Source organism: Pezoporus occidentalis, unplaced genomic scaffold (assembly GCF_034315485.1).
Source record: "Pezoporus occidentalis ecotype Australia unplaced genomic scaffold, CSIRO_AGI_Poc_V1 ctg29, whole genome shotgun sequence".
Classification (NCBI taxonomy): domain Eukaryota; kingdom Metazoa; phylum Chordata; class Aves; order Psittaciformes; family Psittacidae; genus Pezoporus; species Pezoporus occidentalis.
Window position 1 is genome coordinate 1790981 of NW_026914829.1, and position 18923 is coordinate 1809903.

Sequence of the window (18923 nt, forward strand, 5' to 3'; positions counted from 1 at the left end):
TTTGTTTCAATATTTTACTGTGTTATTTATGTGAGCTGGCATTAAATCTCTGGAAGTCTGAGAGTAGTTTCAGAGTGTGTGTGTTCTTTGTCTTCCTGCAACACAGAAAACAGCCTAGTAGTTCTTTTATGTTTCTTTGTTGTGGAGGAGAATCTGTTATTGTTCATGAAACTGAAGGGAGAACAACGGGTGAGTGTGCTGGTGGAGATGAATGAGGAGCACTTTCATATATGGCTCTGCTGTAAACATCAGCTGGTTTATTTTATTCTTTAAATGCCCAGGGATCTTGATTCTTGTTCTGGTTATCTCGACACTGTATGCAAACCAAATTAATCTCTTTTAATGTAAGTATAACAGTGTGAAGATCAGAGGGAGAGCAAGACTTCCTGATTTGGCATCTACCCAGCATCACAGATCTCTCTCTGTATCCCCTCTTTTCAAGCTCTCTCTCGGCTCTACCAGTGAGTATATTCGTGCACTTCGTGTGCTGCATTAAAGTTTCATAGCTTGCACTGAGGAAGTGGTGGGATAAACTGTGCTATTCAGAGGCTATGTGTGTCACATGGAAACATTACTGCTCTCCCTCCAGTTCTTCACGCTCTGTGGCAGCCTGGAGTTATAGCACAGTCACTGCAAGCACAGGACTTCAAAGTCTGGCTGAACAGCTTGAAAAAGCAGTGCTGTTCTGGGCCTTTTCTTGTTTGAGGACCTTTCCATGGATTTCTTGAATGTATCCCTCTGCTTTTTCTCTAATGAGTGTAAAACGTGGAGCAGCAGGACTTGATCAAAGAACAGACATACATAAAGTCAGTGTAGATCTCCACTGGCTTCTGGGGGCTTAGGGAAAATAACTGCAGTTTCCTTACTGTAGTGCTGCTTACTGCAGTGACCTGATTTTGCACTAGATTGGTGAAATAGGCTTTAGTCTCATAAGCCTTTTGCTGTTTGGTTAGGCACATTTTTACAGTATGGGATTTCTGCTAAAACTTGCATCAACATTTTAAAATATACAAGCTGTTGTCTGGTGTTACAGAAACCCATTTTTAATTTGTACCAAAACTTCTTGTCACTTATGGTCCACCAGGGATCAATATTGGGCCTAATGCTGCTTAATATCTTCATAGATAATCTGGAAGATGGGATCAAGTGCACCCTGGCAAACTTTGATGACAGTACCCAATTGAGTGGGAAAGGGGATGCTTTGGAAGGGAGGGACACCCTGCAGGTTGACCTGGATAGGCTGGAAGAGTGGGTTTAACAAGAACCCTATGAAGGTCAGCAAAGATAAGTATAAGGTCTTTCACCTAGGAAAACAATCCCAGAATGCAGCACAGGCTGGGATCTGCTTTGCTGGGGAGCAGCTTTGTGGAAAGAGCCCTGGGGGTCCTGGTGGACAGCAAGCTCAATATGAGTGAACTGTGTGCAGCAGGCAGCAAAGCAAGCTAACAGGATGCTGGTTTGCGTCAACAATGGTATCACTTGCAGAGATAGTCATTATCCTGCTCTACTCAGTGCTTGTCAGGCCACACTTGGAATACTGTGTTCAGTTTTGGTCGGATGTGGACCAGGCTGGAGAGGGTCCAGAGAAGGGCCGCAAAGCTGATTAAAGGACTGGGAAGCCTGTTGTGTGAGGGAAGGATGAGAGATTGAGTTTGTTCAGCCTTTGGAAAAAAAGGTTCAGAGGAGACATTGTCACTGTGTTTCAGTATTTAAAGGGTGGTTACAAAGATATAGCTACAAAAGGCTACAAAGCCACTCCCTTTTTACAAGGAGATACATGGAAAAGAGGAAGGATAATGGGCACAGTTACTCCTAGGGAGATTCTGGTTGGACACAAGAGAAAATTTTTCACAATGAAAGCAATCATCCACTGAAATAACCTCCCCAGGGAAGTGGTGGGTTCCCCAGCACTGGACACTTTTGACATTCGACTGGGCAAAGGTGCTGGGATATCTAGTCTAGGTCATGCTTTTGCAGAGAAAGGTTGGACCAGATAATTCTTGATGTCTCTTCCAACCTGTTGTTCTGTGATTCTGTGTATTGCTGTAGTGATCCAAACCCACAGACAAACAAAAAACTCCCACAACCAGCAACCGAGGCCTTTTGTTGGGATGATAATCTCAAAATGGGTGATACAGCCACAAGTGAGGAGGTGCTGTGATACACCTCACAGGACAGGTTAATGTCTACTGAGATGTTTCTCTTTTTTCTCTTTTTTTTTTTTTTTTTTTTTTTACTGTGTGCATGTTTTAGATGTCTTGATTGCTGGATGTGGTGTTTTCACGTGGGTCTTCTCTCTCTCATAAAGGCAGAAATCAAATAAATGGAACAGGCTTAAAGGGAACCAGTGTTATTTCATTATTTCCTTGTATTTCTCCTGTAGTCTGTTATTGATTTCTCATTTAATACTTTAGCTGTAAACTTTCAGGGGCTGGGACCCATGTTTGGTTTATGTTTGTAAACCTTTTGGAGCACTATGGGACTGGCAGACACTAGAAAAATGATTTTTTGAGCTCATTTCGTGTCTCATACCCCACATTAGATATTTAAGTACGCTAACACCGCAAAATGATGGCTGACCAAGGTCCTGTGAGTACAAAATAATCCTTTGGGCTTCTTCTTGATTTTCATCTATGTGCACACAGTCAAATAACAATATTTCTTCCATACATGTGTGGGAATGTTTAAATTTCTGCAAATCAAACCAGAAGTACAGTTCTTGTTAAAGTAGTTGGAGATTTACATAGCATCTTCTGCACAGGACGGCAGATTTTATGCAGCAGAGGTTTTACACAGCGGAGTTAATCCCCACATTTCAGGAGGAGGCCAGCTGAATTCTTCATCTTGCTTCCGGCATAGATATAAAGAAGTATTGGCAGAAAGAAGGTCCAAGTGAGGATCTGATGAGTGCAGTTTCTCACTGAGCCAGATGGGTGTGCAATTAGCAAATTTTTGAATGTTTTCAGGACACAAAGTGTTTGCTTCCTACATATTGTGGTTTCATGTTTGCTTGCATCTCTAGAGTTGAGGTGTGGTGTATTACAGATCATCACAAATTGAATGGTGAGCCAGTCATTCTTACAGTTCAGTTTTTGTGTGGTCTTTATTTTCATTGAGGTGGTCATAGCTCTGTCAGAGTCATTGGGAGTTTTATGATTGCTTCTTCATCTGCAATTAGGATTAAACTCTGACCTCTGAAAGTATCAAAGAGCCTTATTTTGTTTCTAGCAAACTATGGTGCTAACAGAGAACAATATTCTGTGTTATGCCTTTTTTCTATTTCAGCAAATATCTTAATATCAGTCAGTATCAGTCTTCATGATGGATGTTGAAGTTACAGTCACACATACCTGACATTCATGCTGTCATGCATGATCTGATATAGCTGGGAAGTGGCTAGTTTGGAAACTGTGAAGAGTTTAGCCACAGCAGTCCACATCTTCATAAGATGAAAAATCTGTCTGTGGCTTAGATGGTGAGTTCATGCTCCCAAGTACTGCTGCTTTGCTACAGTTATCCAAAGTAGATTCTTACAGAGTGTCCAGAGTTCATCAGCGGGCGCCTGAGGTCTCCCTTGGGGCCAGGAGGGAAACGTACCCTAGCCATATGGGCAGTTTGAGCTTCCTGTACTCCAGGGAAGTCTTCTCCTCATTGAACCATGGAGTTCTGTGAGATCTTTGCCTTCAGTTGACTCAGGGAAACTGTGCTTAATTGTTTGCATATGAAATTGGGTCTTTTGTACGAGAAACAATATGTGAACAACTGGTGTGTCTATGCAAATGGAGGGGATGGTGCAGCTAGTGGTATGATTTTGTTGACTCTGTGTTTGAGCCCTGATAAGCCCATCTAATCAACAGATTATTTTGGGGATATGAGTCTAAATGTTGCATTTCATTTTACAGCAGGGTAGCAATTTATTTTCCAGACAGTGTGTTTTGGGAAGCCTCTCACAGGAGCTGATAGCAGAGCAAATAGAACAGTTTATGTGTGACTAAAGACTTTTTTTATTTTGCAAGCATTTTCAATCCATTGCAAGTATACTGCTAACATAACAAAGCAATTAATTTTAGGTTTTGTGGTCTGTTCTGTTCATTTTAACAAACTACATGGTAATCAAACATTATCCTGGTATTTAGTTACGAAGAATTGCAGCATTTCCAGGATAAGTGTAGTTTCTGATCACATTTAAACTTCAGTAACATTTGAAGTCTTCTCTCCGTGAACTAATCTGCAGTATTGTTTTATTGCTTCACTTGTAAGGCTGGGAAGCTGCTGAAGCGGGTCACTGGAGATGGGTGACCAAATATGCATTAAGTATATCATAGATGAAAGGGTGATGTCTTTGGATTCTGCTTGCAGCTGTTGCAGTCAAGACAACTTCATTGGGAAGCCCACTTAAGGGACGACTGAATGTAATGCAAAATGAAATGCTGAAGTTTCCCAGTTTATTTTCAGTATTGCTCATTTTTAGTATGTGTTTTCCTGCAACTTCTATAAAATTGAACACTTCCCAGTCTTCATTGCACTTACATCTGTAGTCAGTGTAATTCACATTCTGCCTATGAATTCAGTTGCTCATTTCTTTAAAGCACATATTTTTCAGGAAATATTTGCATTTTAATAGCTAAATGCATACCCACAGAGATTATTTGACAAGCAAAATCTGTGATACTATTTAGTGAAAGAGAAATAAAAATACTGTGTTTGAAAAATGTATTACAGATCCTAAACATTAATTTTTTTATTTTTTTTTTTTTTTTTTGTCATGAAGACTGAATGCTAATGACATAGAAGCCAATGGGGGCATTACTTGGAAATACTTATCTGTTAACTTCAGTGAGGTCCAAGTTTGGTCTTACTTGGCTGTAATTCCAGGAAAACCACATAATTTCTAGTTCATCCTTAGCTCTTGATGCATGTAGTCTGCAGTTTAATAAAAGTAGAGTATGAAGGGGCATCAGATCTTAGAATAAATGAGCAAAACTTTTATTCTGATTGATCTTTGTAATCAGACTAGCTGTATATGTGACCTTTCACCCCACCATGTAAGAAATCCAATTGGTTTTCAGAGGAAAGGAAGCTGGAGACAGGCTTAAATTCTTCACAGAATAATTGGAGAAATGAGAAAAAATAAGGGAAGACCTAAACTGAGGTTTACGTTTCATTGCTATTGAAATTAACAATGCAGAGCTTGAATAGGAGTAAATTTCAATTACTTCCATAACTATGTGCATGTATGATCTAATATAACGTAAAATGCAGCTTTGTAAGAGTTGATGGCTTGCCTGATAAGAATATACAGAACAGGAGCCACTCAGTTGAAAGAACCTTGCCATATCAATGCAGATGTCATAAGAGGAGACAATAATTGGGTGGGATACATTTTCTGTGAAAATACAGGTCAGATGATGCCAATTGCCTTTCAGTTTGTGAGGGCAGCAGCTGGTTGTGAGACACACGGGTTTTGCCTCACCAGTGTCCTCTTCTGACCGCAGCTGGTAGTGGATGCATTGACAGAAGCAGGAGGAAGATGAAGTGCTATTTTTCCCATCCTGAAAACTGCTGAACATGAACCAGCTTGTGCCCAGGCAGCCAAGAAGGTCAACGGTATCCTGACCTGTATCAGAAATGGTGTGGCCAAGCAGGGCCAGGGCAGTGATCATCCCCCTGTACTCAGCGCTGGTGAGGCTGCACCTCGAATCCTGTGTTCAGTTCTGGGCCCCTCACTAGAGGAAAGACATTGAGGTGCTGGAGCAGGTCCAGAGAAGGGCAACAAAGCTGGTGAAGGGTCTGGAGAACAAGTCTGATGAGGAATGGATGAGGGACCTGGGGTTGTTTAGGCTGGGAAAAAGGAGGTCCAGGGGGAACCTTATTGCTCTCTACAGCTACCTGAAAGGAGGTTCCAGTGAGGTGTGAGTCAGTCTCTTCTCCCAGTTAACAAGTGATAGGACAAGAGGAAATGGCCTCAAGTTGTGCCAGGGGAGGTTTAGGTGAATATTAGAGGAAATCTTCATGGGAAGGGCTGTCAAGCATTGGGACTGCCCAGGGACTTCCCTGGCTGCCCAAGGGAAGTGGTTGAGTCACTGTCCCTGGAGGTGTTTAAAAGATCCATAGATGTGGTGTTTGGGAACATGGTGAACTTGGCAGTGCTAGGTTTACTGTCAGACTCAAATGATCTTAAAGGTCTTTTCCAACCTTAATGATTCTGTGGCTCTCCCCAGGAGAGTATTGAAGAGGCATCAGTGCCATGTGTAGCCTTTGGTGTAATCCTGGCAGTAAACCTGTCTTCCAGAGAAACTGTTCTAATTTGCAGACACTGTGATCCATGCAAATGATAGGGATTCATGGAAGGGGGTATCGGTGTTAGACAGATCTGGCCTCTGAATTTGTCTTTGGGATTTAGGAATGACAAGAATATGTAATGAGATACCTTAGTTGCAGCAACTGGTTTTTAAGTCCCAATTTTCTAATCTGGAGCCTCTTTAGATACTGCTGTGTTACAGTGTAGGTTCATAAAGTAGGTGGTCTGTTAAGGCTGGAGCCATTCTTTTGAGGTATTTTCCAAGCACTTAAAACTTAAGATGCTTTTCATTAGGTGTGTCTGATATGTGAGAATAATGTCTGCAATGAATGTGTCTGCAGTAACAGGTAAAAGCAGAGAAACTCAGGTTGATAAATTAACCCTTGAGGGTTTATTGTGATGATCTGCAGATCAGGTGATCTGGGAAGATGTATTTTCTTTCTGCAGCTACTGCCTCACCTGCATTCTTAAATTACCTTGGCTTAAATGATACTGGTCCTGCTGTTTTCATGGTGACGCTCTTTCCTTAATACTTACTCTTGGTAGAGGGAAGAAAAATAGACTTCCTGGTTTAAAAAGGTCAACATTTGTACCCAAATATGTATTAGTGCATGTAAAAAATCAAAACAAACAAACAGTGATGCTTAGTTTGCTCCTTCTTGTGACTTAAATCCAGAGGACTGGCAGTTTTGCAGCAGTGACAGCAGATGGGCTGTTTGCCTCTGCCTTTTTAAAAAGGGGAGTTGCTACTTTGTGTAAGCTAGGAGAAGCCCTGGTCACACCTTGGCTCTCCTTTCCCTGAGGAGGAAAGCAGCCCTGCAGTTTTGAAGGGAAGAATGAGAGAATTTGCTGAAGATGAAAAGGACTGGAGTGCGAAGCTGGTGGAAGTGATGTGCTGCATGGGTCAGTAACGCAGCCCGGTGCTGGGTTGGCAGGGCAGGGGGGGGAAGCTTCACTCCAGAGGCTTTCAATGGGTTTCCTTCCTTAGTTTGGCAGTTCTTCTGTAGTTAGCTCCCTGTTTTCTGTTTCATCTGGGGGGGGGCTGATTTATTATGTGCTTCTCAGAGCTTGGGCAAACTGAATACTGTTGCACCGTGTTTTCCTCACAGTGTGCATTTGCGGTTTTGATTAAACATCCCAGTTGTCGTGTTGTTTTGTTTTTCTTTTTTCTCCTTTTTTTCTTCAGTCCTGGTGTTTTGCATAGCACGACAGGTGGCAGCTTTCCTCCTTGTCACACATTTCTGTGTGTCAGGTACAGAGTTTTTCTGTGAGTGTTTGTGTAATATATGCATGTATAAATGCAATAGGGGTAGTAAGTGTCATTTAACATATGTTGGCATTTCAGTTGAAAGTAGAGTTTAAATTAATGGTGACTACGTGTTCTAACGATAAAAGGAAGGGGAGATATATATATATTTTTTTAACTCTTTTTTTTTTTTTTTTTTTTTTTACTGTTGTCACAGTAACACTTCACAAAGTATAAACTTTTGTAGTGGTTAGTCAGAACTAGCTGGAGTTACCTTAGGAAAAAAGACACACTGTGGGCTGGGATATTAAAACATTGAGAAAACTTGTGTTTCTTTTAAAACAGGTACCCATAATGGAACAGTTACAAGTATTTCTAGGTTTCTTTGATTTTGGAGATTTTTCTGTTCCCTACATCTACCAAACAAGGGCTTCTACCTTATTAGGATAAGTAACTGATGTCAGAAATGCTGTCTTGCTAGATCAAGGCTATAAGGAAATGTATGTATACCAAAAGGTTTTCTTAATCCACTATGTTTTTTTTTCTCCTATAGTGCAGCTTTGCTCTTTAATTTGTCTCTTACTCCTCTTTTTGGGGTCTTCAGCTAGAATAAGAGAGCGTGGAGCTGTGAAGCAGGGAAAAAGTGTATGCCAGAAGCTTGGAAGATAAGATCTTGGGTGGTGTGGAAAAGGCATTTAGGGCACAGCAGCTGTTCTGTACAGAGCTGAATGTACACATACCCTTCACATATTACCTGAAGAACTCATTGCCACAGTGAACTGTATCAGCAGAAGTTACAGATGTGTTAAAAAAGGATTACAAAAAACAACAGAAAAAATACATCTATGACTCTTAAGTGCAAAGATATGTATAAGCATGTAGAAAGTCTGTGAGTCACATGTGGGGAGTATACAAAGGCTTCACAAGGCTTTTGCTTGTCTTGTTTTTGCATTTGTTCCTGAATTCTCGTACTCATTTCTGGCTACTGGTAGGAACAGCACACAGTGCTCAGTTTGGCTCAGAGTGGACTCTTGTATGATATCATGCCTTTTTGAATGACCTCAGTATCACACCAGAGACTTGAAAGTCCATGAATATGGACCTTCCCTTAATTTTTATCTTATTACTTATGTTACCTTTGACCAGTCTGAAAAGAGTATTTATTTTTTAAAATATAAAATACATAATCTCATTCAACCTTCTGGTGGTGGCAGTAGCTGCAGAAGGGGTCTTGTTTTGCTACCTGAGCTCATTGCTCATTCTCAGTCACACTACAAATAGCCTGAGTCAGTGAAACAGCTGCAGTTTTGTTGTATGGGGTCTTAAGGGATCTCGCTATTTTAGGCTTGCACAGATGGTCCTGGTCCTAATGCACCACAACTCCTACTCCAGGGAGCTCTGGGACTGTGAATAGGCTCTGTCGCAGTTGTACTGGCTAATGACCATATGTAGGTTTGTGGAGATAGCTCTTGTGCTGGAGTGGTGGTTTCTCCAACATGGCTTGGTAGAACACATGTGCATTCTTCCTATCCATAAGTGGGATGCTTTCTTACCCTGTGCCTGTTGCTTTCATTGCTTCTTTTTAATATTTTGTGGGCAGTCATGGATGCAAACTGCAACACCAGGGAGCAAACTGTTTGCAGGGGCTGGGTCCCATATGGGACATCCTTACTTATTTTATAGAGGATTAGAAGAAAGAGAGTCCTTTCTCTGACTGAAGCTGTAGGTCATCCTTGCATGTTGGAACAAGGACGATATTCCAGTTGCAAAGCATAGGGATTAAAAGAGCCAGCTTGTGTATAGTGAGAGATTTTCTATTGCTAAATACTTTAATAACTGATTGAGTTTTAGAGGCTGGAAGTAGTGTTCATAGCTCTTAAAAAGTTTGCTTGATCTTTTCAGTGCATTTTAGGGGATGCTTAACTTCTAGGAAGCTGTAGTTTTGTTAGTAGTGCTGCTACTGTACCAACAGGGCTGGTGTCCTGGAAAAACTCACACGGTGCTTTTCCTCAGAAACTTTTCCATGACGTGCTGTGATGTACTGCAAAAACATTTGCATGCTATTATTTTGATTAGACATTTTGGAATCTTCACAGGTTATTCTGTTTTTAAACCTTATTTGAATGCCTAATTTTATAAACTCTCCATAATTGAAGCCAAACCAAAACAAACAAAAACCTGCATCATTTGTAGATCCGTTAAACCTTTTTGTTTTTCTTTTTTTGCCTCTAGATGAGCGGGACAAAGTACAAAAGAAAACCTTCACAAAATGGATAAATCAACATCTCATGAAGGTCAGTTGATATTTCCATATCTGGATGACTGATTACTGTAGCAGTGATTGTGTCTTTTACTAACTGTTTGATTTCAGGATGCATGCGTGTTACATATAATAAGGATGATCTTAAATTTTGACATTTGTGCATGTACTTCGTCTTTGAGGAGTCATGGGGGAGTTGAAATGCTGCTGTCTGATATCCCAAGGGGATTTATTTGAATACTTGCATTTGAAATTAAAATGAGTCAAAATTTAAGGGATATGATGTCTTTCTACAAAGCTTGAATCTTATCTGGCATTAGTGTGTCATGGCTGTAGCACCACAGCTAAGGCAAATAATAATAAAAGAGAGTGAATTTCGTTTAAGGTACCATGTTGAGGACAGGGAAATGACCTTGAGGAGTTCTGGATCATCCTGTGGCATCAGTATGCTGCTCGTGAATTAGAAATAGAGGTTTTCTAGGGACAAAAGTCACTTTTCAATATCTTTCTTTTGAATAGTAGTGAACCTTGCCTCAGGGACAGATAACATAATTTTGACAGCATGTACAGCTTTTAGTCTACAGACAGCTAAAGGCTGTGAGTTCACCTTCACTGCATGACCCTTCAGTTCAAAATTTAATCTGCTGTTTCAGCGCCAACTGTCTAGCCCAGATATTTCTCTGGAGAAGCAGACTGTATAATTACTTAACATAACTTGCTTTGATTTCCCCTGCCCCCCTGGGAGTAGTGTGGGGAAAGGGGGGGAGTAAGAGTCACATTAAATAAAAATGCATCTGTGTCTGTCAGAGTTGAGATTTAGTTGATGAGTATAATGTTTATACACTGTTGGAAAGATCTGCTTGTATTCTTATTTAGAGAAAAATACGGGGGTTGGGGAGGGACAGCTTATCTCTTTGCTACTTGTAGCTGTTCTTATTGATATTTGAGAAATATTGGACACCAAAAAACTGAATTTCTTCAGGGTTGTTTAAAATGAACTGTTTGGGTTTGTTTTTTTTTGTTTTGTTTCTTTCTGGCTCCTCAGACCTGTAGAAGATGCAGAATTCTGGTTTCACATATTTTAAGAAATTGAAATCTGTGTAGCTCTTGGAAATAGTGGGACATAGGGTTCTAACAAGGCCCAGATGTGAGATTGGTCCAGTTTAGTCTTTAGCAAGAGACCTCTCTCCAGAGTGGTCTTTTGGTCCTTCCCACCACAACTGAGCCATAAGCGGTGGTCCTGACATCAGCCTCCGTGCAGCATGCAACCTTTCTCTGGGCAGGGTGAGTCTGGAGTCAAAGAATGGCTTTTAATACTGCTCATCCAATAAGTTTTCCATCTTGGATTTGTTAGACGCAAAGGAATCATGCTGTGTAGAAACAGCTGCTCCAAGGACCCCTTCTGTACAGACATCTCCTCACCATAATCTTGAAATGCCTCAGTGGCCGCATGGCCTTGCAGAAGTCTTCTACTTGCTAATGAGAGAAGACAAGAGGCTGCAGACCTGCAATCATTGCTTTCTGAATTTTACCTCACAATGTAAGAAATGAATCCGTTGTCCAGTACTTCAGACAAATTAGATTTAAAGAAAAAAAAAATACAGGAAGATTGCCAGTGCTCTGGCAGCAAAATGCAATCTTCAAGTTAACCATCAGGCATTTCTTCTTCTAATTGAGGGCAATTGTTACCATGTTTGTAGAGGCTACTAATCTTTTTATGTATTAAAGATGCAGTTTAAAGATGCAGTTTTAATTTTCTGTGGGATATGGAAAAGCCTATCTGAAGCTTTTTTGGAGAGCAATCTTTTAATAGAAGTTAAAAATGATGTCAGTTTTTACAGAAGAGCAGCATATTGTAAAATCATATTTACATACACCATCATTTTACATGCTTCTGAAACATGCACAGTCATCGTTGCCATACTGTTAACCTCTTTGGAGTAGCTTAAAAAAGATTTAGGCTCTAAACCTGCAAGGAAATCGGGGTGAAGAGTTCACACAAAATCCTTTTGACTTGCTTGCCAAGGTCAGTGGCCTTAGGCCTTCATCTTCACACCTTCAGTGTGAGTGACTGTACAGGTAGATACAGATAGATGTACAGATATATGTGTGTGTACTGCTGGCCTTGATTTTCGTCTCACATTCCTCACTTTAGAATTCAGTACAGAGCAGTAACTTTCTCAACTGTAGTTTTGACTATAGGTCTTCCATTAACGTGGAATTTATGTAGCAAAACAGCTTTATCATTTGGAAATACTCAGTTTGAAAGCATTTGGTGATACAGGTGTCAAGTTGCTGTTCTTAGAGCATTGTTTTTAGAACAGTGACTTGCATGGAAATTAAAATACATCCTTCAAATGTGCTCTCAGGACACAAGGGCACATTTAGAAAATACAGTATAGTGGAGGAAATATAGAAAAAGTAGCACAGTAAATGAGTGCGCATTTTTAGAGAGTCATTAGACCTCTCCTGGTCTCTGCATTAAGTTGAATTTGAGTCTAGTTTTCAGCTACCTTGAAATTAATCAGAAATTCATTAAACTCTTACTTGCCCATTCATTGCCAGTGTTGCAGACAAAAAGGTGGGAATTAGTTTGTTTCAGGCATCTCAATAGCTTTATTTGAGCTAGTTACCCAGACTTCTCTTGTAGGTGGCTGAGAACAGGTCTTTCTAGAGGAATTGTGTCCTGGAAGTCCTTTCACTCCACTGGCTGCAAAAGAGGTCAGTGTGCTTTATTTGCCACTGCATAGGGTTCAACAAGAAGCGGAAAGGATGAAGGTGGTTGTGGTAATTATGAGAGGTCATGGAAAACATCAGATTATTTGTGTGGCTGGGACCTGGCTATCAGCATGGGGATGGAGTGCTTTTTTTCTTTTTTCTTTTCCCATCCTATTTATGTTATTTACTTGCTCTTTCTCCTGTTTCTTTTCTCTGTGCCTGGTTTCTATTTTGGTTTTCTCTTCTCCATCTTTTCTATTTTGTTTTCTCATCTCTTTTTACTCTTTCCCTGCCTGTTTAGTTCTTTCCTTGCTCATTTCAATTAATCTCCTGTTCTGCAGTCGTTGGGAAAGTACTGGACTTGTATTCCATTATAGCACTATATTCAAAATAGTTTTTTCCAGGTCAGCAGCATGATGCTTTTATTGGTTACCATCATTCACTGGGGGAAGGTGTGGAAGCCTACTGTCATTCTTCTAATTAAATTCTGTGTTTATGGGATTTTCTGAGTAAAACAAACACTGCAGCAAGTCCATAGGAGGGCCACGAGGATGATCAGGGGGCTGGAGCACCTCTCGGATGAAGATGGGCTGAGAAAATTGAGCCTGTTCAGCTTGGGGAAGAGAAGGCTGCGTGGAGACCTCATAGCAGCCTTCCAGTATCTGAAGGGGGCCTATAGGGATGCTGGAGAGGGACTCTTCATTAGGGACTGTAGTGATAGGACAAGGGGCAATGGGTTCAAACTTAAACAGGGGAAGGTTAGATTGGATATAAAGAGGAAGTTCTTTACTGTAAGGGTGGTGAGACACTGGAATGGGCTGCTCAGGGAAGTTGTGAATGCTCTGTCCCTGTTGGTTTTCAAGTCCAGGGTGGACAGAGCCTTGGGAGGCATGGTCTTGGGTGAGGCATCCCTGCCCATGGCAGGGGGGTTGGAACTAGATGCTCTTAAGGTCCTTTCCAACCCAAAGCATTGTGTAATTCTGTGAAACAAGATGGCTGAGAAATATTTACCCTTCTGCCCTCTGTTCCCCATCTTTAGTTGCACTGGATTCAAAGCATGTAAGGGCATAGTATATAAAATTTAGTGTATAAGATTAGTCATTTGGCAGTTCAGTTGACTCAAACTAGAAACATAGTCATTTCAGAAATATTTCCTGCAAATGACTTGAGATATACATAGTTTGAGAGACAGGTATGTAATCTGTTATTTGCAAAATTCAGCTGTTTAAGTTATCTTTGAATTCCAGTTTAAGATCAAGTGGACTGTCACTACATTTTTTTAAATGCTGAAGTTTTTCTTCATAACTGATAAGAGCATTGATTAGAACATTGCACTTGCTAAGGTTACTGTTTAATGTCTGAAGGCGAGGCTCCAGTTTAAACGTTATCTTTCACTTGTTGACATATGGGCTGGAGAGGTGTGATATTGGACTTCAGACTCGCCTGCTGCTGTGGTATGAGCTTCCAAGGAGAAACTCGCATGCCGGTGTAGAGTGGCAGTGGGGTAGAGATCTCTCTTAACTTCTCTAAACCTGCCTGTGCTTCCAGCAAGTGTTTCACTTTGCTGCTGTCAAAACAGGATGTTAAATTCTAGTACTTGCTGTAGCAGTAAGTAACCCTTGTTACAAGACATTTGATGTTATGAGACATTTGTGTAAGACAGGGGTTTTGTTCTAGTGTAGTGTTCACATGGTCCTAAAGCACCCAAAGAAAAAAATCCAACTTTCATGAAAGCCCAGAAATTCTTCTGACAGTCCTTTGAATATCAACCCCCAAACCTAGGGAAAGAATAAGAGAAGCATGAAATGTGGAGAAAAGATGAGATAAAAATTGGAAAATAAAAAGTCGAAGATGAAAACGGAGTAAAAGTGAATTCTTTGTTGTTCAGTTCCTTTCTCAAACCAGTTTGAAAAGACTTTTGTAGTGCCAGGTTTTAAGCTTGACAGATTAAATGGGATATTTTTAAATACTTAAAATTTATCAGAAGTTATGATGTATAGAAAGTAGGGCTAAAGGCAAGGCAAACAGGGACTGGCTAGATTAGCGCTCTGTTGGGAAAATATTGTGAACAACCAGGTATCTTATCTCCAAGGGAAAGCATTTCTTCTTTTTTCATGGAAGAAAAGATTTTAGAGAGCCTCTTAACTGACCTTTGAGCAGCTATATGGGCCCTTGGAATGTCTGAGCAGCTCTGAAGAGGAAGGGCTGTCCTCCCCACTGGCACTGACTGGCAGGAAGCCCCATCACCAAGTGCCCAGCATAGTGCAGATTGGCTTGAGACCCTCGACTAGATGGACCTTAGAAGAAACACCCTGGAGAGAGGAGCAATGGGCAGCATCCCTGCACAGTCATTAGTTATTCCAGAAGTCACTTTTAAAGGTTTTATCAGCAAGAAGGCTTTTATAAGTAGCAGGACAAAATGGTTTTAAAGGTATTGTTTTAAAGCTGTGTTCAAAATCACGTAGTGTGTTGCAGTGATTGTCCATTAGAGAGAGTGAGAGAGTGCAGCTTTTTGTTGTGCAAAGGCTGAATGAATAATTCAGAGTAGAAACCTGAAGTTATTGATTCCTGTGCATCCTTCAGGCAGCACATGGTTTGCAAATGGCTGCTTAGGTCTACTGCTTTGTGAAATGTTCAGGTATGCCCCTAACGGCAGAGGGATGTTCCTGATACAGCACAGTCACTCCCTTGCTGAAAGCTGGCACTTTACTGACACTAATGGTTATCGTTCTAGACAGCACTACTCTGCAGTATCTTCTTTTTAGCCACACAGTTAATTTGTTATTCAAAATTCCTCACCTCCTTGTCTTTTAGAAAAGAACACTTTTTAGCTCCATGCTTATTTTGAGGGCTGAGGCACTTGGTGTTAGTCAGTGGTAGTGACTTTTAAAAAGAATCTCAATCTAACACCTTTCATTTTTGAAACATACTTGGAAAAAGCATGTTTTGGGTTGGGCTTTGGGTTGGTTTTTTTCCCCCCATGTTTAGGTAAATAAAAGGAAGATTGCTTGCTGTGCTCTTGCATCTAAATGAGTCTTCTATGTATTCCTCCTAGTTAATTGTGACAGCTGCTGGGAGTGAGTCCTGTAAAAAATCCCTCTTCCAACATGGCAGGCAGCTTGCTTTAGGCATTGGGTGGTGCTGAAGTAGCAGTATTTCCTCCTCTCTTTTGTTTTTCAATTGTTCAGCAAGGCCTATTTTCTGCTTGGTAGACAGACAAATATTTCAGTTTTTCTCCTGAATGATTTTCCTGTTGTATGTTCAGGGCTATTTTGAAAGGTCCTGAAGGTTTTTTTCTTAGATACTTGCCTTTTCCAAAAAAATAAAAGAAAAATAATGTTTGAAGAAACTTGTAACAGAAGTAACTGGTTTTGTTGTTATCCCTGGAAATATGCACCGTTGTAGCTCATTCACTCTTCACTGTGTACAGAGTTTTCAAAGATCTTCCATCTGGAGGTAAACCACACAGAATCTTTCATGTGCTTAGTGTAATCTATAGCAAAAGCAGTTTGCAAAGCAGGTCAGCAAGCAAACTCAGGACTTTTTTAGTGTTTAATCAGAGTTTAGATGAGGGAAGAAGGTAACCAGGGGATGAGGAGGAAAAGTAGTGACAGAATACTGGAAGTTAAGGCTGAAAAAGAGGAGTATATACTACAAAGCTTTCCAGGCTAGTGAAAAACTGCATCACAAAAATCTCTTTGCAAGCAAATAAATCCAAGTCAATAAAAAGTGTGCCACAGATTTCAAGTTTATTTGATCCCCTTTAATGCATTCAGACTTCATGTCTAATTGAGGGCAGGAAAGAAAATAATTGAAAACAGTAAATTAAATATGTATGAAATATATGATAGCTTGAGTGCATTGATATTTTTATAGCACACAGCACTACAGAACCAGTTGAGTGCATGCTTTTATGATCCCTTTCATTGTCAGTTGTTTTTTAAACTGTTTTGTATAGGTGCTCATATATGAAAGAGTGATTATAAGGAGAATTAAGTAATGAGATTACTGTATGATGAAATAGAACTTCTAGGATCAGTATGTTTCCTATGACAGACTAATATATTAATATATTAATTCATTCTCTTTTTGTGGGTTCATTGTTTAAAATTAACTCTCAGCATACATTTTATTTAATGTTATTTATTCCTAAGAGATGAGAAGTGAGAAAATTTTACCATTGGCAATTAAGTGTGGACTTTTTAATGAATCGTTAAATTATGCATGGAATTATTTTTTATCTATATACTTTTGATGTATCTTTATGTAATAATCATTTATATATCAGTTTAGAAATCCTATGGCTTGATCTAGCTCTCATGGGGCCAGTGTAACTGTGCCATTGGTTCCAGTGGGAGTAGTATTTGTTCCCAGTGTGTGGACTCCACACAGTGAGCAACTTCAAACATATGAACATTACCTAAATATTTTGATCTATGGCAACATTTCCTATAATTTGGGAAGGTAGGCTTGCCTGGAAGTGACATGTATATGTGACTGCATGAGGACCTAAGAAGGCATCAGAATAAACATGCTTTTTCTACAAAGAAGTGTGTGTTATCTCTTAAAGTCTTTTAAGGCACTTGTGAACAGGGACATTTAAAGATAGTAACATAACATTTAAAATTCTCCTCTACCTAGAGTACCTTGACATTAACCAGAACCTGCCAGCCTCATACTCTACCTGCTTTAGGCATGTGTAGAGTATATTGGCTTTGGTCAGAGTTAGTGTATTCCTTTAGCTTTTAGCTTTAAACTGCGAAAGCTCATTTATTAGGCCAGTTTGATGTTGTGAGCATTATATTTGCATACTTTGAACAACTTTAAACTTCATCCCTTTTAAGTTATACTTGACAGCATGTATTTTTGGTCATTAAACAAAGGAAGGACAGGACATTATAGCAGTGGGAAAAACCATTCATCATCATAACTGACAAAATGAGTAGATGTGGAGGTCTGCATCTGAACACCTGCAAAGGTGTTCTCAGTAGCCTATGCAAGAAAAGCATTTGTGTGGCACAGCTCAGCTCATCCCCAAGCAGGTGTGCAAACCAGCTCAGGGCACACTTGCCATTCTGTTCCCTGCCAGCTGCAGCAGTTGGGGTGGCTGCCTCTGGTGTGGACATGTGTCTTGAGAGAGGAGTGCCAGCCCAAAGAGACCTTCAGCAAGGCACTAGCAAACCTCCTGTTTAGTTAGGTCTGGACTGACTGGGAGGGACTGCTTCAAAATTTAGAAAAAGAAGGTAACTTAACAGCAAGTGATTGCAAAATCCCTGGCTCACCTCTCAACACAGAGAAAGGAGAAGTAAAAAGAGGTCAGTGAACTTCTAAACAGCAGAGTTGGGGAAAGCAATAGGTAGGGTCTTCTTCGGAAATTATCGAGGAGAGGGGGGAATGCAAAAGATCTGGCAGTCATTGAAAGCATTTGTGTTGGAGGTACAAAGGCAGGCTGCAGACCAGCAGGACAGATAGGAGGTATCATATAGAATATACTGCTGCTTTTCAGAGATATGTGAAATTACAAAGGAGCAATACAAGAAGTGGAAATAAGGGCATCAGGACTAAAGATTCATATAAAGGAGTTAGTAAAGCATAATAACTTTAAATCAGACAAGAAAAAGGTCTAGAAGGAGTTACAGTGTGACATAAGAGTTTACAGGAGAAAGGTTCTGTAATTATGTCAGAATATGAAGAAGAAAGGAGAAGTATGGATGTGTTACCAATGGAAAAAAAAAGAAGTTTTGAATGCTGTAGAAAAGTTTGAATTATTCCAGCCTCTTCAGTCTACAAAATACTGACCTGATGGAACAGTTTTTAATAGGACAAGGGTGTAATTCAGATAAAGAAAAAGCAGCTGGAAGAATATTCAGATAAGTTATGTGCTTTCTGGTTGCACAGCTTTATTCATCCAGTACTTGGGAACTAATTGAAGTGATTTATAACACTTTCCATTCTGTTTAAGAATTCAGAGAGGGCAAGGGACTCATAGGAGTCTGCAGTTACGGTAAGAATAATACTTCTCTCCCAAGCAGAAGAAAAGAACGGGGAGTTACAGACTTCACAGGGTAATTTATCTTCCTGGGAAGGTTGTGGAACAGCTGGTCTTTTAAATCAGGCAGATGAAGGGGAAGCTGTCTACATGGTGTATCTACATTTTTTGACATGCTGCCACATGTACCCTTACTAGCATTACTCATTACTTTCACAAAATCTGAACGAAGTGATCCCGGATACAGTTTGCTTGTATATTGCCATTGGTAATAGCTGCAGCTAGACTGGCACTAGGAAGAGCCAGTGCTGTTGGCTGTGGCTGCTGTTGTGGCTGCCATCAATCAGGTGCTGCAGTGGCAGCATCTGGCTCTGGGAGGCTAATGCTGTAAACAATGACCCATCTCTCT

The 18923-nt window shown here is 40.3% G+C and overlaps 1 protein-coding gene across 7 annotated transcripts in view; it reads left to right on the forward strand.

Annotated features, from left to right (window-relative positions):
• Window positions 1-18923, forward strand: part of DST (dystonin) — a 298075-nt gene that overhangs the window by 79536 nt on the left and 199616 nt on the right. For all 7 annotated transcript variants that reach the window (XM_062626135.1, XM_062626136.1, XM_062626137.1 and 4 more), the window contains one exon: window positions 9780-9841. In XM_062626135.1, coding sequence (XP_062482119.1) covers window positions 9780-9841 — 62 coding nt within the window. The remainder of the gene's footprint in view (window positions 1-9779; window positions 9842-18923) is intronic.